Source organism: Labeo rohita, chromosome 19 (genome assembly GCF_022985175.1).
Source record: "Labeo rohita strain BAU-BD-2019 chromosome 19, IGBB_LRoh.1.0, whole genome shotgun sequence".
Taxonomy (NCBI): Eukaryota; Metazoa; Chordata; class Actinopteri; order Cypriniformes; family Cyprinidae; genus Labeo; species Labeo rohita.
Window position 1 is genome coordinate 7,245,680 of NC_066887.1, and position 22,913 is coordinate 7,268,592.

General features: G+C 41.2%; 1 protein-coding gene across 1 annotated transcript in view; it reads left to right on the forward strand.

The window, feature by feature from the left end:
• The first annotated feature begins 360 nt into the window (after positions 1-360).
• The window catches only part of jarid2b (jumonji, AT rich interactive domain 2b), a 119,776-nt gene continuing 97,223 nt past the window's right edge, over positions 361-22,913 (forward strand). The window contains exon 1 of the mRNA XM_051137228.1: positions 361-898. Within this exon, the coding sequence (XP_050993185.1) occupies positions 854-898 (45 nt within the window). The 5' untranslated portion in view covers positions 361-853. The remainder of the gene's footprint in view (positions 899-22,913) is intronic.

Below are 22,913 nucleotides of genomic sequence, written 5' to 3' on the forward strand. Positions count from 1 at the left end.
ACAGACCGCGTGCTTCTTTTTGCCCCACGATGAACACAAACATTTCTAGAGAGCAGACGAGTATCTCAAGGGGCGCAGTCAGAATTCGTAACGCTGTTTAAAACTGCTTAAAAACAAAATCTGCATCTGTCAACTGTCTCGAATCCCTCGGAGCTGGAAAAGCTTTAACCTCTCTTTCCTCTTGATGCTGAATCTATGCTGACTGAATAGCTCATGTTTTTATCCAGTTGCTTTGAAGTAGCGTTCGTTTTTGCGTCCCTGCACGTAAGGTAATTTCGCGACGCTCCCTTAAGGTCCTTTTAAAGTTACCGCTAAGCGTGGTGTCGGGTGTGATAGGCTGCTTAAAGAAAGAAGCTTCGCCTTGTGTTCAGATGAGCCCGTGGTGCTGCTGGAGAGTTCACTCACCGTCTGCTAGCTCCAGCCAAAACGGACCACGAACCCTTTTCCTTTTTTAAAAATTTTATTTATTTCATCCTATCCTCTGATAAGCCTTTTAAAAACAAGATGTAACTCACCACCGAACATTTACATCCTCACTTGAATAAACCTACATGTTTTAAAGAGCCGGGATGAACATCACTAATGGAAGTTATTGTGGCGAATGGTTTTAACTATGGTATGCCGATGTGATTGTTTATTTTGCCCTTTACCCTTGGCGATGGATCCCTGATTTTGGGATTATCGGTAATTCCACGATTCTACTAGGAATCATCAGCGATCGAAGAGGGAATTCTGCACAGCCGAGCAAACTACAGGGGATTTAAATCGCATTGCTCCGGGAAAAAGAAGCGAAGCAGGAAGAAAATTCATGTGGCGATTCTCTGCTTAACAATAAATCATTTTGGATTGCAGAATGAGCAAGGAAAGACCTAAGAGGAATATCATTCAGAAGAAATACGTAAGTATTGATCGTTTGTATGCGGTTGACCTTAAGTTTGTTCGATGGGCTTGCGCTTGTGTCGATGTTAAATGCGTAAACTTTGATCACGGATGGCTCTTGTTGTGCTTAGTCTGGGTTTCCAAACAAGGCGCAAATGCACCGCAAATGTTCGCAACACTTAAACACATTTTAAGGTTTTTCTCTGTAGTTGCTCAAACGTAGATTTACCTCGCTTTTGCCCTGGTATCCTCATTGGGAATGCTGACGTTTTGCACGACAGACCTTAGCTTACAGAACTCGTTTGTAAACACGTAGGTGTTTTGTTTTACGTTTGTTAATTCTCAAACTCAAGCGTTAAAACATTACTGTGATCAGAATGGCTTTGTTTGCTCTTCACTGCTTTCCGTCTCAAAGCAGCGAGGACAACCAGATCGCCCTCTTTTATTCCGGGATATGTTTTCCCGAACTGATTTCTGCAGGAATACGGGTCGTAAATGCAACTATCCCAACTCCCCTGGCGTCTTTGATTTGTTTATCTCGGATGTAACTCGTTCTTCAAGTGTTAGCAATGGTCTCTTTAATGCTTTCAAAGTAACTGTGTGAGGAAAGCATTTTTTCTGCTCTTGACGACTGAGAAAACTCCAAATTGGTGGCAGATGTAAAGCAAATTTATTTAAGATTCTGAAGAGTGTCTTCAGTCTGTACAGTTTAAGTACAATGCTTGACTCAAAAACCCTAGCTTGTACAGCAGCCAATATTGTGGGTATAACTGTGCCCGAAACTCTCTTTTTTCTGTTTGCGTTTTGTCCGAGAGTTTCTGCACGTTTTATTGTTTACGCTCATTAAAACCTTGAATGTTAACCGGCCGTAATATTACACAACTGATTAGATTAAGCACATGGGATGTCGTTTATAGTGGAAATTATCCAGTCGCATTGCAGAGGTTCGCGTTTAAAGGAAAGCAACCATTTTACCATCTCACCAGTATGATGAACCGGCGAACTTGTCGTAGTATATTGGAGAACCGGGGCTACACAAGGGCTTGAACTTTCTGGCTGGTGTTTTACTCTCCTCGGGAGCGGAATTAAGCAAGACTACCATAACAAAAGCCCGAGTCTCCTTAGAGACAGCCGACCAAACCTCGTATCAGTTAACCCTCAAAGAACTGACTGACTCTTAACCCGAGTTTCCCAGGCGCTTTACCTGTAGTTGAAGAGGAGTTTCTTTTGTCGTAGTTTGTGAGATTCTTGTTACATGTTTCCTTGCCCACATCCTTACCCTTGTTTCTTCTCAAAACAAGCCAGTGCCGAGAAATAAATTCCCGCCGGCGCGTGAAAGGGTTAGCTCGTGCAACCAATTTTGTCTGCCGCGTGAACTAGGCTTGTCACGTGCCCTCACATTTAACTTTTTTTCCTCTCAAGAACAACATTTTGAGTGGAATTGCTACCTGGGAATTACCTTTCCGATTTATATTCATGTCTTGCCTGTTTTTTTAGCTCACTAGCAACAGGTTAAAGGAGTGAAACAAACATTGCGAGGGTATAGGTTATGATGACGCACCACGGGGGCAGTTTCCACTCACTTTATCGGCAATGCTTGAGCTCCGTGACATCTTATCGCTTTCCATAAAGGTGATGGAAATTGTCTAACTTTGTGTACTTTTGTTCAACAGTAGCTGAAAAGCCTCGTATTGTTACAGCAGCTTACAAAAGTGACGCAATTACTTTTGTTGATTGACAAGGGAAATGAAAGTGATGACAAATGTAGTCTGTAACACCACGTGGTGACCTTAGAAGAATGATTCAGTTAAAATCTTTTAAAACCCCTTCCTGTAACGTCTTGTTAAAAGGTTGTCATGATAAGCTTTGGATGCATTAGAGAAATGTAAATGATCATATATGTGACCCTGGACCACAAAACCAGTTGTAAGTAGCATGGGTATATTTGTAGCGACAATACATTGTATGGGTCAAAATGATCGGTATCTTTAGGATATTAAGTGAAGATCATGTTCCATGAAGATCTTTTGTAAATTTCCTACTGTAAATGTATCAAAACTTAATTTTTGGATTAGTAAAATTCATTGCTAAGAACTTCAAAAGGTGATTTTTCTCCATATTTTGATGTTTTTGCACCCTCAGGTTCCAGTTTTTCAAATATTGTCCTATATTAACAAACCATGCATCAGTGGAAAGCGTATTTATTCAGACCCTTATGACTGGTTTTGTGGTCACATATTGGTTGTTTGGTTTATCACTAATATTTGTTGTAAAAAAATAATAAAAATAAATGTATACACAGGAAGCCCAATGCCACTGAGACCTAGAAATGCCTTGGAAGTGAATAAAATGTTAATAATAATTAGTATAAAATGTCTGTGTTCATTTGATCAGTGTATGGTTACATGCCTGATAGGGATCTGCTTCACCTAATACTGACCACACGTCAGTATGGTCTGGGTCATGATCCACTATGTAGGGCATGTAGAATGGACCTGAACCGTTCAGAACAGGGCTGTTCATGTCACATCTGTGCAGTGCCAGCAGCTGTGCTAAAATCTGGTCAGGCAAACAACAAAAACAACCTGAAGGATCTGTCCCCGGGGCCTGCACAACTCTTGGCCCCTTGGTTTCAGCCTCCCCTTAATTAGCGTAAGACAATTATACATGCTTGGCTTAACCATATCCCCTGGAACATGAGTGCAAGGTTTTTTTTTATTTTTTTATTACCCCCTTTTCCTTCACATGTGCTGTGAATATTATTAAAATTCATTTAGTGGAAAACGAGAGAGGGAGAGAAAAAAAAATATGATAATAGATGTTAATAAGAGCAAACAAGGAAATGCAATTAGACCGTCCCTGATTGATAGACGTGTGTGAAAAGCAGAAGGGGGGCAAGTAGGCACTTCTGCTTTCAGACGAGCTCCTTTAATGGCTTCTCTCGACGAGGCCGTCCTGACACTCTCTGAAGCAACTTCTCTGTATAATTATTTTTGAGGGCTGTTTTTAGAGCGATGAGTTTGAACGAACGCTGGTTTTGATTTCGGACTTGGGCTAATGAATGCTGCCGGAGCTTGCGTTTGTGTTCTTGTTCTGTTGAAGTGAACATGGCACATGGTGCGGGGGGAACGGGGGGGTTACCCATGGCTATTCTTCCTCTCTCGTTCTCCCTATCCCACTCTCTCTCTCTCTGAAGGCCCAGCTGGGGTCGGGCCCTGATTCATAGACGTGTGGTGAGATAGGCACAGCTGCTGTAGGGGCCTTTACAAATGTAAAGAAGCTGTCAGTGTTTGTTTCATCAGGCGTACAACTGATGAGGGCCAAGTTGAAAAATCCACTGCAGTGTGTGGCGCACAAAAAAGCTGGAAACAAAAATAGAGAGCAGGGCCAAGGCTCACCGAGCCCTCCCTCTGACCCCTTCCCCCGCTCCGAGTCCTCCAGCTTTACAATGTAAATGCGGGCACCTCGTCCATTTGTGAGGAGAAAGCTGCGAGGCTCCGCGTGTGTGCGTGTGAGAGATTGTATGTTTGTGTTTCAGCGCCTGCCGCTAGCGCCACTGCGCTTCATTTAACCCTGTGTTTTAATGCAAATGGGGTTTCTTTCCCCCCTGCACTTTCCAAGGATATGACATAGCAAAATTCATGGATCACACCTTAGGAGACCAGCTGTTACGAAAGCACTGAGTTAATTTTAAGAGTTTATAAGTAAATGATCTGTGGATTAAATATTACAGAATCTGAATATAAAGTTTTCCTGTTTAACACTGTGATCTTTATTGTGTAAAGCACTGTAAAGGTGACTTGGCTGACTTCAGCTAAGAAACATTAATGGTAGATATGCTGCTATGATGAAAACATGCCTTTTTTCATTTCTTTTTTAAGTGATTTAATTAAACAAGTTCATTGCAAAGGATATAATCAGAAACGTCAGAGGAAAGCAATAACATGTTTGATTGATGCTATGGGAGATTGGATAAACAAAACTCCTACCTATCTTTACCATCAGTGGTATTTGTTAATTAGCTGTGTGATTGTAAATATAATGCACATCCGTTTGTGTAAATGTGTGTATGCAGGTATAATATTGCTCGCATTTTGTTGACATAGGTGGGTCATTTACAAACTGCGTTTCGCAGAGACTGTGCAAATCTCTTGGCGTGAAATGCCAGGTCACTTGGGCGAAGCTGGCACGAGCACCCGCTTATTAATTTCATATTTATCCTTTTAATTTCTCACAAGGAAATTTTCCACCATAGTCCTCTGCCAAGATACGATGCTTCACCTCACCGTGTTATTACGAGAAATTGGCCTGGTGTAGTCACGAATAAGTGTTGCCATGCTCCTTTATGGCTGTTGCGTCACCGGCTTTGTGCATTATGCAATGTGACCTTTTGCTTATCAACCTTTACAATCATAGTGATCCAGCCTTCACAAGTGCAGAGCTCCTTGGTCAATGTGTGACTGCTTGCACAGGACACACACCCACATCAGCAAACATGCACGGGCGGTTACGTATGCGGATATGCCCACGTAATGTGAGGAATTTGCTCTGCTGACATAAAAGCAGGTGCAGCAGTGCTTTGATAAGTGGTACGGCTTAAGTGTTGCGCTCAGAAAGAATGTTCTCCCTCCCTGCTTTTCATTCCTCTGTCCTGTACTTTGTGTTTTGATGAGATAAGAGGGCAGAGTATCAGATGGAGTCTTTCTCGTGCAGTGTGGTGAGTGAGTTGTGGTGGACTGAGTAAATCATGCACTGACATTGATGGAAGAACTCTAACGGCTGTATAAACGTGGCTTTGGTCTATGTTTTGTGACTTGATGTATTGTTTTGGGTCAAAAATGTAGTGTTGGTCTACTTTTGGGTCTTGGCTTAAGGTCTCATACAAGGCCGCTATCAGTTTCCAAGTTAAGACGGTTGTACACTGTGCAAGTCAGTTAACCTGATAATCATGTCAAAGGCAGTTGGTAAACGGCATGGCTGTACTGTAGCGGGGCAGCGCAATTGCATTTACTTTTGCGCTAAACAGAAATGTGGAGGTTTCAATGCTGTTGCTGTAGCCTTTGATAGAAAAAGAAGTAAGTTAAAAAGATGAGTGTGTAAATGATTTAGTGAATAGCAGAGAACGACACAGCCATTCATTTTTGAACTAGAGTGTGTTTGTCAGTGTATGTGCGTGATATGGGGTTGCCTAGTAGCCACTGAGCTAATAATATACATAGATCTAGCTTACGTGCATTTTAAACATGTTTAAAAATTATCGGGAGCTTAGGTGGTGCTCGTAAGGCGTTCAGCTCGTAATTCCTTTCACGCGATGCAAGACACAAGCATAAAATCCTCAACATTTTCCACACGATTTTTCCTGTTTGGAAAAAAAATAAAAATTCTTGCAAGCTCCTACGACAGTAAAAAATGCATGGTTCATGCTTGGCATTACTGAAATTGCAGTCACAATAGAAAACTTGACTTGATTCACTGTCAGATCAAACAGCTCTTTCTGGTCAATGTAACCAAAATATTTGCAGCCCAAAATTTGCATTTGGAAATTTGACCTCTAAGGTCATTCAGAATTCCCAGTTCCAATTGAAATGCTTAAAATCGAGTAATTGTGACCTTTCCTCAAAAATAATAATGACCTTCACAGGTTATCAACATTTCAGAGACTTTACTAGAATTATGATATCTACTAAAGTGGCTGTCACTATGGTACAAAATTAGTTGTAAGAATTACAGTTGTTTGCTTGGCTGCTTAAAGTCTCTTTAACTCTATTAGTGTGCCAGGTCTAGATTTCAGGGTTTGGTCTAGATTTGACCACAAGGGGGTAGAAACAAACATTCTTTACAGCTTAAGTTAAACTGGGTTCACACCACCATTATCCAAGGCAAATGTCGTAGATTGTAGGGCAAAATGCTGATAACCAATTCAAAATGTAGAGAAAGTTTGTATAAACCCAATCGTCTTTTTTCAAGTTGAATTTCAAGCACTTATTTTAATCTGGAATATGAAAGGTATTTGAATGGATAACTCCATGTCTTCAACTATCCAAGCCTGATGTAGCAGTGTTCTTCCGTTAGGTCACTTTTACTGCATCCTAATACCTGGGTAATGCCCGAATTGGTACATCAAGGACGTACAATGTTTTGTTCCCCTTTCAAGTTGTATTTCCAGACACACTCTCTCAGTTCCTTTGTGTTTTGTCTTGCTTGCACTTGGCTCAAGGCAGGGTAACCTCGCTGATGTTGTCGTGAATGCTGACATGTGGCCAAGACGTGGCAGCAACAGGCAGAACCCTTGGCAGCAGTACTTCCCTTTCACAACTGTGTCCCCCTCCGTGATGCTGACAGACCGTTCTGTCCTCTGTGTTTTTGTCTTTTCCTCTGTCTGCTTTTATGAATCATTGCGCCATTAGTTTTTGGATTTGCAGGACGTTATCCGATGTGTTCTGATCAGGTGCAGACTAGAATCGACAGTATGTTGTGAAAGCAGCCATATTGAAAACATTTACTGTAATGAGGAAGTGGCTTATACCGTAATCATTTCAGGCTTTTAAAAATCAGCCTTTGTGGTTTTCATATATGTGTGTGTGCGTGTGTAAGCGAAAGCGAGTGAGAGCGCTTTTAGATGGAAGACCTCCCCCTTAGAGCGATGTAATGGAAGTGTCTTTGGGTACGCTAACCCTCCTGCCAGAACATTTGTAATTCAGTGCTGCATCTCTCATTAGCCGGCGAGATGCGTGCCACTGGGAGCCATGTGGCTGCTTTTGTGCAAGTTCAGCTGCTTGAGGGGAGGCCAGTGGGGCCTCTCATAGGCCTGACACTGGGGTTAGTCATTTTGTTTAGTATCGAGGGCCCTAGCAAGACATGCAGTCGTGTAGTGTTTGACTAGCCGTGACAGAAAGTGTGTTTAATCTTACACAGAGCTGCTATTTTAGACCAAGGGATATCAGATCTGTACATTTTGAGGTGGTGTTTGGCCGAATATCAACAGTGTTGTTGTGAAGACACCAGTACGGTGGAAACCGCTGCTGAACTATTTACACTGTGTGCGTTCGGCTTTGTATACAGCATTAATCATTTGTTTTGTGGCCTGTCAGGATTGCCAGACCTCCATGCTTGATGTTCAGCCTGGTGGTTTCTTTTGGTTGTTTTTTTTTCGATGGTGCCAAAGGAAACTTTGGAAATGCTCTCCAGCCGCTAAAGCTTCACCCATGTGAATTCATCCTCCTCATCTCCACATCAGTGTGACTGAGCTATATATGGCTCGCTAATGCTACAGATCATGGAAAATTACAGGAAACAGATTGTGATTGATGTTTGGAAGGAGTTGTATGCTTTTTGGGCAGGTTATGTTAGATGATATTGTTGCTTTGATGGGTTTTATATTGGACGGCAGTTATTTACACTAAGTGTAATAGAAGCTTGATGCTATTTACAGAGTAAATACTGTAGATGATGTTTGCACTCAAGTGTAAATAGCAACAAATAGCATCTTGTTTGCACTAAGAGCAAGTACTGATGGATGCTACTCACACAAAGTTTCAATAGAAATGGTGGACTTTTTGCCAAAATGAATTGGCACAAAAGATGTGGCTTTTAAAAATGGCCTTTTCCTTTGTTATCATGTTCTTTTTAAATGTAAATAAATACTTTAAAATTGGAAATAAATTGCACTTTATTTATGTAGACACCAATCCAGTTTTTAGTAACATCCAATCTTGCCAATTATTTGTACTGTTCTAGGATTCTCAGGCAAAATATGCAAAAGTTGTACTTTTAGGGTATACAAAAAGTGCATACCTCAAGGGTACAAATGACTAGGGGTGGGGGGGGAATATTGATTTCTCGATTTTAATAGATTCTTATTTTTATGAAATGATATTGATTCTTAAATCCCAAGAATAAATCGCAATAAGCTTTGTGCTTTGTTACTTTTGATAACACAAAGTCTGTTTCAAATTGTCCATTTTGTTACAATATTCAAACAATAAATGCAGTTTTGGCATTGTTTAATGTGGAGTGATAGATTGCTGTAGCACCTCAGTTCTGGAGAAGCGACAAAACAACGTACACGTAAACTGATCATCTTCTCCGCATTAATGACTTGCAGCACAAAATAAACACGAATGAACATTTGAATGTATGCTAAAAGGGCGTATAACTTGCCTAAATCCATATCCTGTCTCATGTAATCTCTCAATCAGTGTTCAAACTGTGAAAAGACGTCAGTATAACAGCTTGTAAACTGTCACGTACCATCACATTTACCTCAGAAAAAAAAAAAAAAAGTATTCGGTGACCATAGTTAGTCAGCTAAAAAAAAAAAAACGAACTCTAGAAAGGAGCATTTTTTAAAAATGTATGCACCATATAACATGTTCATTATACATTTTACAGTTCTGCATTTTAACCATTTGTATACAAATCAGTTAATTATAACCTTCAGTATAACAGTAATGTAGTACCAACTGACTCTCATGCATATTTTACCGCATTGGTTGTGTTTTTTTTTTTTTTTTTTTCTCTTTGAGAAATTTGGCATGTACTGTACCTGATATATATCCAAAATAATATATTGAATCGAATTGTGAAATTTGTCAAAACCCAGCCCTGCAAATAACTACTTTTAGGTACTAGGGTAAATAAGGTTATTATTTATGTATGTATGAAAGTAGCCATTTAAAATAATGGATCTTAATTTGCCATTCACGTGCTTCTTTTATTTGTAAATCCATATGTTACTTTAAGTGGTCCATATAGTGGCTCAGTGGAAGAAGACATTTAATCCCACTTTGCTATATGCTGCTAATTTTTGGAATGGCACAACTGCATGTTCCTTTTGAATGAACATAGTGGTAGACAGTTTCAAAGAAACCCATAATCATCATTTTCCGGTTTTATTTCTCTATGCGTGGTAGCACCTACATTGTCTTTAAACATAAGCTGACCCTCATGGCAAGGATCTCCGGTGTCTAACTCAGTTTTAGTCGCTGAAAGGCAAACCTGTCCATGGATTAAATGACAGTCTCTTGTTTAACCCACAAAACCTTTTGACAGTCAAGGACAAATCTGACAGGATCCAGATAATATCATTAAATCCAGTTCCAGATAGAGTTTCAGTCGCGGTGACTAATGGTGCTGTTAGCTCTGTAAAGTGATCTGAATTTAAATCACTTTTTACACCACAATAAGCTCATCAAAGTCATCGGTTCCAGTCCTCTTGGCACGCGGCCGTATACAACATTACAGCATTTACGAGCAACTTTCCCAATTCTCACATTTATTGTCAGGTTGGAAATGAGCTTTTCTAAATGAGCTACTTACTGTTAATTCAAGAGAGAGGTTTCAAATTAATTAACACGGAATAAACAATCGCTTTAGAAGTAAATACAATTGGAAGTATAATTTAACGTCTCCATAGTGACTAAAAACAGTGTCTTGAAAAAAAAAAAAAAAAAAAAAGAGAACATTGATCACACATGCACTATGCCATCAGAGGGGCCTAGCCACTATGTTTCCATAGTAACCACCCTGGTGCCAGAACACGGCGTCTCTTTGCCTTGGCTTTTTTTTTTTTTTTTTTTTTTTTTTTGAATCGCCACTTGAGTGTCTGAAAATAGTGGTGCTCGGCGGATGCTGAGAGCTCATAATGAGCTCTGGCTGCTCCGGGGGAGACCGAACAAGCTTCTTAACTGCTCACTCATGAATCAGATATTCTCAACAAATCCACAAGTGCTTTTTTTTTCGCAACATGTGAACGAAGCAAAACGCTTATTGCCAGAAAAGCCCAGGAGCACAACTGGCCAGGCCGATTGAGGTTTGTTTTAATGGGGCCCATTCGCGCACAAATGCACACGTGTATGTTAACGCTAAATGCTAGTGTGCGTAACGCCGTCTGTTTTTATGCAGGTACTCAACAGCAAGGCTGGGCTGATATTGATTCTGCTGCTGATAAGTGATGCTTTAGTCCAGACTCGTGGTTAATGGCAGCGTCTGTTAGTTGTTTGTCTGCTGGCAGACGTGAGCTGCGAGCGCATTCGTTCTTCCTGGATTCCAGTTTTTATCATCTCTCGGCTGCTCTGCTGCTCTCTGAGAGCGCCACTTGAAGGAACGTTGCGCTTGTTGGTTTTGCATGTACTTGTCTGTCTCTGCAACTTTGAGCTTGTAGGCCGTAGCTGCTTCAGTCAGGGTGCAGTTGGGGACTAAAGCAACATTTGACTCATTGACTTTCAATGAACCCTCCTGCAAAGCAAAAAGTTCTTTTGTTTTATTTTACATTTAACATGAATGTTTAATTTGCCTGTATGTGTCTATAAAAGGCTTTTATTGGAATATTCAAGATATATATTTGGCAACTAGGCAAATAATAGCTTTGTTTATTTAAATGTCTTTCAGATTAAAAAAAAAAAAAAAAAAGTGCACATGGTGCCGAAAGTCAAATTAGTTGTATTAGATGAACCTCAACCTAAAATGCTACCTGTAGGAAAGTCAACCCCATTAAAAATCTTGAGGTAATTAAACTCAGACGGACTGGCAGGAGCCGAGGTAAAGTTGGCTCACAAATGCGCTGACAGATTTATGAGCAAAGGCATATTATAGAATGCCACTCCTGACACGGTAAATGCAGTAATATTGAGTGACAGCGTCATGTTTCCAGTAAACGTGTTTTAATGTACACACAAGGTAGATTTTACCGATTTAGTCAGCCGTTGATTTCAAGTGCTGTAATTTAGCTGGAACGAATGGTGTCATGATTTCTTCTGAATATTTTGCTGAAGCGTCAAATTAGTCATAGTCTCGTATTTAGTGTCTGTTAAGGGCCAGAGATTCTCCGCTGGCTTCTTCCTGTGGAAAGTCTCAGTGACAGGCGAGGAGAAAAAGAACGACTTCTGTTTTTGTGCCGCCTCATTCAGGCACAGATGTGGGGAAATCACCCCATTTTTTGGCCTTGAAAATTCAGTCAGCAGCTGTTTGCGTTGTAATTGAAATGAGGGATGTAAATGTTCAGTTATTCACCTTCTTGCCATTTTTCTTTTTTTGCATGTTGACTGAAAACCAAATAACGCAAAATCTCCCCTTCCCCACCATGAATCATATCCACAGAATACAGAAGAATGTTACATTTATTTAGTGCTTTTTTTTTTCTTTTCCTCCCACCTGTCAGGGATCTTTCTTTCATATTGTACGTAATCATTTTTCACATACCCTGATTGCTCTACTAGCCTACTTTCCTGCTCACCATTTTTTTTTCCTTTTATTGTTCTTTTCTTTTTCTATTTTCTTGCGTTAGCTGCCCTTTCCAGTGCCTCCCTGCTGACAGGCTGGGAAGGGAATCATCTGTGAGAAAGTAACAGCAATCCATGAGGTGAAAATCATTTCTTAATTGCTGCGATTTGGGCAGTGACCTGCTTGTGAGAATGGGTTTAGTTTGATCCGAAAAATGCCCTGAGCAAGCTTCTAACACCTGGCTGCCTGTCTGAGGCCCACATGGCCTAATCGGGCCTAAAAAAGCTGGGTTGGTTGGAGAAAAACAGCGGATGCTTTGTTTAGCTGTAGCGTGTGTGAGTGTTAAATGGGAGGCTTGCACATTATGATCTATGTTCCTCTTAGACCTGTATGGATTTTTTGCTCCGCGGTGTGATAATTAATGGCTAATGTGTAGAATATGCTTTCACGCTTTTCCATTAATTTAACTCGCCTTAATGGCACATGCATGTTCAAAACAGGCTCCCAGTCACCATTTCAAATAATTTATCATAGTTTTCTCTTTTTTTAAATTTAAAAATGAATACATTTTAATTATGTAAATATGCCACTTTTAACAAAAATCTCAAGTACTAATCTGCTGTTTTGCACTGGTGTCCCATTCTTGTAGTACATGAAGACAGATGAATGCGGAGAAAGAAAGCTGCTTCTTTTTGCATGCTACTCTATTTCTATTTCGGTGCGCTGGAGAGACAGCAGGTCTTGCGCAGTGCCTGTCTGTGGTCACCCGGCCGCTCTGCTCTTGTCAACTGTCACTTTCTGCTGTGGTTGCATCCTTCAGCACCGGAGTAACTGGTAATCTTATCTCACTGTCAGTTCGCCTTACTCTCTGCCTGCCTTCTGAGCCCCCGTTAACCCCTCGAACCTCAAGCTGCCGCCAATCTGTCACCTCCCCTCTGTCTTGCGAAGATTGAGAAAATGAACACACGTTGAGCTCCCACATCTGACCTTATTATTCTTTGACAGACTCTGCTCTAATAAATCCAGCTCTGCTGCACTGACTCACAATCCTGTTTGTGCGTGCCTAATAATGCTTATTAAAGCAATTAACCATGAGGGGCTGTGCATTAACAGTGATGTTTCCACGGTTAAAGGGTATTGTTAGGCACACGTCGCCTTAACTGTGGTAAAGTCGTTGTTCTGAATGGCCTTGAATGGCTTATTGTTTTCCTATAGTAATGACTATATACGGAAAAAATGCATTTATTAATAATACTGAGCAAAATAAAACTTTCTCCACTACGTAATTTGCATATGTTGACTACTGTATGATCACTTTGTACCTCATCAAATCAGACCCCAAAGCTACTCCACTGGCAAACAAGTTAAAACCAGCATAGGCTGATGGCCTTTAAAGCAGATAAAAAAAGATTAAACCAATTAAGACCAGCAAACCATCTTAGGCTGGTTTATTATCAGTGGTGTCCTATAAATCAGACAAACCAGTAAAAACCACCTTAGGCTGGTTTTAGCTGTTTTGTCAGCACAGATGTCCTTTAAATCAGATAAACTAGATTAAACCAGTTGGAACCAGTTAACCATTTTAGGCTGATTTTAGCTGTTTTGTCAGCAGGGGTGTCCTCTTAATCGGACAAACCAGTTTAAACCAGCTTAGGCTGGTTTTAGCTGTTTTGTCAGCACCAATATCCTTTAAATCAGATAAACCAGATTAAACTAGTAAGGACCAGCAAACCATCTTAGGCTGGTTTTACCTGTTTTGTTAGCAGGGGTGTCCTATAAATCAGCCAAACCAGTTAAAACCATTTTAGTATGTCCTTTAAAAAGGATAAACCAGATTAAACTATATAAGGCCAGCAAAAAACAGCAGTTTTAGCTGTTCTGTTAGCACTGATAACCTTTAAATAACCTTTAAATTAAATAAACCAGCTTTAACTAGTTAGGACGAGCAAACCATCATAGGCTGTTTTAACTTTTGTTAGTGGGGTGTCCTATAAATCAGACAAACCACTTAAAACCAGCTTAGTATGTCCTTTTAAATCAGAAACCAGAACAAACTATTTAAGAGCAGCAAACTGTCTTAGGCTGGTTTTAGCTGTTTTGTCAGCACCAGTGTCCTTTAAATCAAATGAACCAGATTAAACCAGTTTGGGCCTGCAGAACATCTTAAGCTGGTTTTAGCTGTTTTGTCAGCAGGGGTGTCCTATAAATCAGATAAACCAGATTAAACCACGTAAGACCAGTAAACCATCTTAAGCTGGTTTGAGCCTTTTTTTCTTCTTCTTCAGCAGGGATATCTTTTAAATTGTTATTAAACAATCATAGCTATGCATCATGAAATAAAAGATTCTCTCTGTTTGTTTGGCTTCGCAAGCTAACTGCCTAATGTATGGAACTAGCAAAGCATGACTTGAGGTCTTTTTTTTTAATAAAATGCAATTAAAACATCACTCTGGGAGTATTTTAAGAAACATGCAAAAACCCTGCCTGGCTGTGGTTGATTTTTATCGTACAGATGCTATTTACAATCCTTAAAATAAAGGTGGTCAACTAATAGCAGACCAGCTAATCGCTAGCGGTTTGTCAGCCACAGACCAGTGGCGTTGAAAATCCCATACAGAAGCACCCCTTCCAAACCTGGGATCAGTTTTCAGGCTAACTCTTTCTGGCTGTGTATTATCCTGCCAGATTGTCCTCTTCCTCCAGCTAATGCACTGTAATATGATGTAACGTAATAATGTTGTCTCTGCACGACCGGTCATCTTTCTCTGCCTGTTTTCAGTACGAATGCCGCGGTCGGCTCACGTCTGCAGCGTCTCTTTTCACAGGCTGCCCTCTTGATGTTGTGTAACGTGTGCAGTGCGCAAACCGTCAGTCCCTCTCAAGAGGGGAAAGGCCGTAAATCAACCAGGCACTGTGGTGACACAATGGTCACAATGGCTCAATCTTTCATGCTTGACGAAGTGCCTGAAAAGCGCAAATCAAATTTGCGCCGAGCGTTCACGTTATCACAGTTCCTGGAAAAGTGGTGGGCTGCTACTGCCTTTGAACTAGTTGACCTTTTTGTGAGTGTTTACCATGCAGGAGAAAAGCAGTTTAGACGGTGCCCTCCAGTCGACGCTGTCTTTTTTGCTAGCCACATTATGGCCTGGTCGGCACAATATTGCATTACGTGAAATGGAGGCAGAGAGGGACGTGTGTGTAGAGGAGTAGGTGTTCCTCACACCTTTTGTTCTTGTTTTTCAGTCTTTTATTTTTGGTCACTGTGTCTCTTTTGTCTGTGTCCCTCCTTGTCATCATTAGCTCACTTTCAAGTCTGTATGGCAGTGGGGTCCGATGCTGTTTGGCTTTCATTGTTTGGAAAAAATTAAAGTCATACAGGTTTGCGATTTGATATCGAGGTGAGTGAATAATCACAACATTTCATTTTAGGTTAAGTAATTCCTTTTAAGTCACAAGATTTCCTTGACTACCACTATGCACAATATCAACTAGAAGTAGTAATATCACATTTCTCAAGTAGCACAACTTGAGGTAACATTCATGTCTGAGACACAAGTGGTGCAAAATGAGTTATGCACTAAAGTTTAATGCTTAGGTTTAAGAGATAGAAGTCTCCAACCTCAAGTATAAGCAATAAAAATAGTGATTTATGCATTTTTAACTATACCTGCCGGTTATTCCTCTGAACGTTTCCCTCAGATGTGAAGTTTGTACTTTGAGCGGATTCCCGATCATGTACTTGTTCATATGCTGTTCTCTTGGCAGGAGACCAGATCATTACAGTCAGGATGACACACTGAAGGTCTGTTTTGAAGAAAAGTCATAAAATCTTCCTTCAGTGTATTTTTACTGATGGCTAAATTGAGGCCTATAGCAGAAGAAAATAGAGTGTGGAGGTTTTGAGGTTTTTACTTAACGGATTCTTCTGGGAGATGACTGGCACACTTTGAGGGCCTGCTTGTTTTTTTCATCTGTCAGGGAAAGATTGGACAGATTGCGCTAATTCTTGGTGTTTTCCCATGACTTCTCCAGCAAAGGAGGATGTAATGCTAAAATAAGGGAGAATGTGCACTAACCGACCCTGCTTGTGAGGCAATCTGGTGGGTCTAAGCGGTGGGATCTGCGTTGGCAGGTGGGGCGGCTTAACTGTCAGGTCAACCGTGCATGACTGTGTAGAGACATCCTGTAATGTGAGAGCTTCAATCACGCTGGCGTTCTAACCGCTATAGTCCAGTTAGTATCATAGAGCTTACCTGTTATGATGGAAACTACCGTGGTTATTAACATGGACATTGAACGCTATCAGTTTGCAAGCGTCATTGGTAAGGACAAGGAATCAATTCCCTGGACAGATTTTATAAATGGGTTGGAAAGTACCAGTATTTTGGTAGCTGTTCTGAACTTTATTGCTTTTTAATACACATGTGTCCTTGTGGCGCATTTTATTTTTCTTAATGTGAGTTTTGAGAATATTTTTGAAACTTTTTTTTTTTTTTTTAAATGATGAGAGGAGAACAAGATCAGGAGATATGTGGCTCAATGCATTGGCACACATACTTCAACCACTGTAGCTGGCATAATTGCAGTTTTTCATATATACGACACCAGTTTTTCTTTAATTTCCCTCAACAGGAAAACCGAAATGGTGTTCTTGGCCTAAGGTCATGCTCTGAGAGACCCATTCAAGGTCCCTTCGAAAAAAATCTGAAGCGCTGATGCACAGCTGTGCCATAAACAATTTCCTGAGGAAAAGGAAAAAAATGTTTATTACGAACGTGCTGGTGTGAATTCAAGTACAAAGATCCATGTTATAAAGGAATCATTTGCGTATGCGAATGCAGATAGCTGCCGTCTGTAGTCGGAGCTGAATTTAAGATGGCCTCTGAAGGCTCTCTTCCTGTCAGGCTGCTGTTAACACCTCTCCCCTGCTCATAGGGGGCGCGGGGGGCTTCTTTGTTGCAGCTCACCAAGAGAAAGAGAAATAGAGGAAGGAGAATACAGAGCCTGAAGCGATAACAGCCATGATGACAGGCCCATCACTCCACCCAAACCCACACTTCTGCCGAATGATACAACAGCTCATGTCCAACGCCATGGAGGGAATATTTTTCCTTTTTCAGATCTCTGTGTGTTTGCTGGGATGTGCGAAATGGCATATTCTCAAAATGGACTTGTCAGTGGGTTGCCTGAATGACTAGCTGACTACAACCAGCTGGTTTGGGCTTCATTTCTGATTGTTTGTGTTTCTTAGGGATGTTAACATAAGAACATAAGCATTTATGGCATGTTAACACCATAAAATATCAAGATATTGAGGAGAAAAATCTTGGTTGACAAGCTGACCTCACTAATCGACTAGTTGGTTGTTGGATGACTGGTCATTTCTAGCATACAGAACTACTTGTTCCTCATTTGAGTGCTTTTTAAGGGTCATGAGAGAAAAGGATTGTTCATTTGTTAACCAAGAGTGAGAATGAGTTTTTCTTCATGCATAAACCAGCCTGACCTCCCACTGCTGCTGCCACATTAGCCAGACGGCCAGGAGGCTGTGTGTGCGAGTGTGTGTTATTTGAGTGTGTGCGCGTCTGAAGCCATTTATTCCGAGTCCCTCAGTCTCCCGTGTGTAAATTTTTGTCGCCACACGGCTGGTTACCTCCTGTGTGTAAACATAAAGCTCAGAGAGGTTAAGAAGAAGAGTCGCCGTGTCTCCGGCGCAGGGAAAGAGTTAACTACTCGCACAGCAGTGAGGGAGAGCGTGCGAGTGAGCAAATGAATGGCTGTGAAAGCGAGCAGCATGCTGCTGTTGTTAGGGTGTGGGAGGGGGAGAGAGGTAGGCGGAGCTATGAAGATGCCTAGCCAAATCTGTGGTTGCTCGCTATCTCTTGAGGGCCTCTCATTGGCTGCAACTACGGTAGGAGAACAAAGTACTTTTGATGGGGACGCTGCACGTCCCCTGGGTCTAATGGGACTCTTGGGGTGTGGGGGTGGGGGGGGGGGGGGCATTGTCCTGCCTTTAGCCGGCTGCTAAGAAGCCGTGGCACTTCTTGTGCACAAGGGATATTTTGTAAATGGTACTATTACTCTGCAGTGTAAAGTATAGAATGCAAAGTGTGCAAAGTGCATTGCCTAAAATACTTTATCCCACAATGCAAATGTACTTGACCTAGAAACAGTCAGCTGTGATTTTGTTTTTTTGTTTTTTTCCTCCCCAAAAAGGTCAAACTTTTAGCACATTATTAGATGAATTATGAAAAATACTCATTTTAGAGAGAAGTGCACACATTCAATGCGGCTGTTGGAATGTTTGTTATTCAGATGCGCACTGTAAAAATAGTTGGCAGTATTCTGTATATATGTACAGTATGTCAGTATTTGAATTTAAACCAAAATTGGTTAAGGCACAGGTGCTCAATCCAAGAACAGAGTGTTTTGGCCCAGAGGCCTTCATTTTTTACAATTAAAATAAATCTCCCTCTTAGCATGTACTGTTCCTTATTTGACAAGTATTGAGGGATTCTTTGACGCCGTGCCATTTTCAGCATCTTATTTTCCTTGAGCCGAATGCCGCAGCAAACTTTGAAATTCCTGCCAATTCTTGTACTACAAAATTGCTTTGTTTGTTGGCCTCACTGTTAGCGACTTAAAAATCAATTTTGCTTTCTTGCTTTGTCTTTTTTTTTTTTTCTTTTGACACTCAACACTTTAGCCCCGTGCCAAACCATCTGCCATTGTTGAAAATTTCTTTAAACAGCCATAAACATCGTTCATTCATTTCATTTGACTCCAATAAAAACACTTATCTTCATGCAGTGGTGACGGGAGCTATAAATGCTCCCAAATCAAAGGATCTGTGTGTGTACAGAGTGAGTGAGTGACACTTTTACATATACAGAAAGCTTTTGGTACAATTTGCTTTCATAGAAAATTAACAGGAAAATTCCAGAGACGTGTTTACCTATTGAAGGAGGGATCAGAGTCATATCTAGAGTCTTGGAGGTAAGGTCTTTTATCAACCGCATAGCAACGCCTTAGCATTGATTTCTTCACAGGCGAGGGTCACTCATGTTTTCAGCAGAAAATATACAAATCTAGTTTCACCACAATGCTCAAGTCATTTCTCAGTAGTTGTTGTGTGATCTATGACTCCACACCTCAAAAGTGTCATTCTGATTTTTCTTCCCTCTGTCGTGGCCTCTCATTAGACTGTTAAAAGGAGAGAGTGGGGGATGACGATCAATTCTGAGCATTGATGATCTGTGTTTCCCCCTCCCTCTGTTTTCAAACTGCTTCTCTGTTACAGTAACTCTTTCCTCCCAGTGAAAGTGTCTGAGTCACCTGCACCTGAATGAAATTCTGTTTAACCTGGATATTTAAATTCAGCCTGGTGTTAGTAGTGGCAATTGTAATTTGTGAGAAACATCCTGTGTTTCCTTTAGAACCCTCCCCCTCTCCCTGTATTGAAATGTTATTGTGCCTCACCTCATTGTTATCACTAAAGCACTATCCTGAGATCCTGAGCTAGTTTCAGATGTTAATCAAAACACCCAACCTTCACTGAAATGCGTGCTAGCTCATTTGCACCTTCTATAGTACTGTAGAAAACAGGATGTTGTAGAAATAGTTTTTGATCATTCTGGTTATGGCTGACTTGGCTAAAATTATTTTGTGGTTCCCTGTAAATTTGTACTGTACTGCACCTCAGGTTGTGAGTGTTTGTGGAGTGAAGGGTACTCTTATGTAAAGTTAACCTGCTGTTAGCTACGCTAAGGAAATGGGGTTTCCCTCTGTGGATCCCTGCCTCTGACATTTACCAGGAAGTCAGTTTTGTCTGTTCTGAGATCAGTTTCATTTTGACTCGTATGGATTGTAAATATATGCAGGGTCACAGGTGATGATTTGTGCAGAAATCAGTTTTGTGTTGAGCAAGCTGAAGCCTAGAAATGAGTTGCCATTTTGTTTTTGATGACCAAAACAAAACATTTTTTCTTGTATGTACCAGTTTCAGGGGTGTTCACTGTAGTGTGCATGTGTTTAATGAATCACAGTCTCACTGAACCATGTTATGAATGTCTATTCATGTATAAAATTAAATGGCAGCAAGTTAACGTGTTAGCATAGCATTTTAGAAAGGCACAGTGCCAACTGTAAAATTGCACAGCTTACTGAATGTTTTTGTAGCAATTTTTAGTTTGACACAATTTTTGGCCACTGTTACTTTTCGCTATGGGCAATTGTGGGTGTTTTGTGAAGTTTCAAAATCTCTCACGGAAGCTTTCATTGCCGGAGTATATTAGCTGATTAAAAAGTACAGTTACACATGTTTAGGTGGAAGTGAGTAGGAGTAAACATGATGAAAGGCTCATGCACGCAGCTGAATCGCGGAATCTAATCAGCACCGCTTCCTGGCGTTTCATTGATTTTCTAGGAGGCCCACGTTGGGGGAAATATCTAAATGGATCTCAGTGTGCGTAATGCAGTTTCCGACCAAGGTTGGGTAAACTTTTGGTTTTTATATGCTAAGGCTTTTTTAACCTTCTCATTTGACTCGTTACTTTTGGAATAGGATGCACTTTTGTTGTATATAATATAGCATTTTGCATACACATCTGTAGTTTTCTGTTCTTCCGTTACAAGCCTCCCACCCTGGGTTGGTCAGAAGTGATGTTATCATGTGCTCTCCAAATCCAGCTGCTGTAAAGGATTTTAGTTATGGTCCCCTTGCTGCCTGAAACACCAGTCTCTTTTCTCACAATCCCCCTCATACCTTGGCCAGCTCCCTCCCACTTGTGATTCAGAGGTTCAACCACCGGTGACGCCGCATCCGTCTACCCCCCACATCCCCATCATTCTTTTCCACGTCCTTGCAGAATGGGAGCATTTGTGTCGAGTTTCTTCCTCAATCACGTGTGGGTGACTGGCTCTTACAATGGGAACACTGTAGGCTCGGTTCCCAGCAGAGAACTCGGTAGTTCCTCCCGCTGAAGGAGGGAGAGATCTGGATGGAAAGGCTGGCTGATACGTGTGATCCGTTCCTCCCCCGGCTTGGCCTGCTGAATAGCGCAGTGTCTTTGGTGAGAAAGCCGGGCTGTTTCGCCATTCCGGTGGTCTGGTGCATTACAGGTCTATTCTCCTCTTGCACTAGTCTAAGGCCCTTGCATCTTCTCATGCTTGAGCCCTGAAAACTGAGCCGCGAGTCGTGACTTGTTAGAATCTTTTCCTAAATCTTCATTTTATCCCACTCTTCACAAAAAGCTTTTGTTGAGTTGTAGTGAGAAAAATCTGTTTGAGGGTTGGGACTTTGAGGCTTTGGCACATCAGGAGAACAGCTAGGGAGTACTATAAATACTTCTCTGAGAGCTGTGTGTGCAAGCCAACCATGTGACCAGCATATCTGGACATCTGAAATCCCAGGCTGTGTCCTCTGGTTCCTGTAAGACCAGTGGCAGAGATCAATGAATGCTCTCAAAATAACACATGTTTGGGCCAGCTCTCACCGAACACCCGGTTACTGCTGTAGGCCTCTGTCTCTCAGACAGTCTGGTATCCCATCCCACTGTAAGAATTTGTGTTTGAAGAGAAGGAACAATGGTTCAACCCTTTACCGTTCTTCTTGCAAAAGCATGTTGATGCCAAATCAACAGCTTCAGCACAAAAGCATGCATGATAACATTTTACAACTTCTCTTGCAACTCTTGCCAAGTATGAAGTATCTTAAAACAGTTACATAACAGTTATCTTGGTTAAATGTAAGCAGAGGTGGTGATAGAGGAGGTGCAATGAACTGTGTAGTAAAAAGGAAATGTCCATTAAAGTAAACAGGATCAATTTTGATGCCATGTTGACTTACAGGCAGGTACAGCTGACCCTCAGCAGCAGTGGAGGAAACCCAGCTCCTGTTACGTTATTTAGCAGGGTAATAGAGCTCTCGTGCTCAGTTTACCTCAACACAGAAGACCGTCTGGTACTAATGGTGTGAGATGTTTTAATGTACATGTGCGGGGGAGGGATGGTGTGAGAGGAGAGCTTGTGAGAAAATAATCCAATTAGTCAAGACACTACAGTGGTGGTGTTATTTGTTCGACCGACTCTTATCACACCTCCAGTGTCATTGTGTCAGTTTACATTGCGAAGAATGAGCTGGTCACACGTTGTTCAGCGTTCCTTTTCATGGTATTTGACACTAGTCAGTGTTCAAAGGCTACATCTAGTTTGAGGAATGTCTGGAATGAGTATGGAGTGTGTCGGGGTAACCTCAAGAATTCCTTGGGATACTATCCATGACCTCATGAATGGTTTAAAAATAGCTTCCTTGAGCCCCCTTAGTGGCATACAGCATATTTTAGTTTGACTTAGTAACAGCTTAGTAATACTTTTACCTCAGGTCTTCAACCCTGTTCCTGGGAACCAACTGTCCTGCAAAGTTTATTTTCTGGCCTGTGACATGTGAAAATGATTTGAAGATCTTGATTTGCTGGATCAGGTGTGTTTGACTGGGATTGGAACTAAGCTTTGCAGGACAGCGGGTCCCAGGAGCAGGGTTGAAGACCTATGCTTCACCTAATTACAGATGACTTAATGGCCTGTCTAGATAGTGAGACTTGATTTTCATGTTTGTGTCTGAAAGGGTTGTGTGCACCAAAGGTGTCTTTTTTTTTTTTTTTTTTTTTATCTAAGGCTAGAGTACATCACTGATGCTTTGACTGCCAAGCGGATGCCTTTCTGCTGGCATGGAGTCTTTAAACCTAGAGGGATACAGCTCTGTAAACTGATTTGTAATCAGAATTCCCTGTTAACAGATTCCGATCAGCACCTTT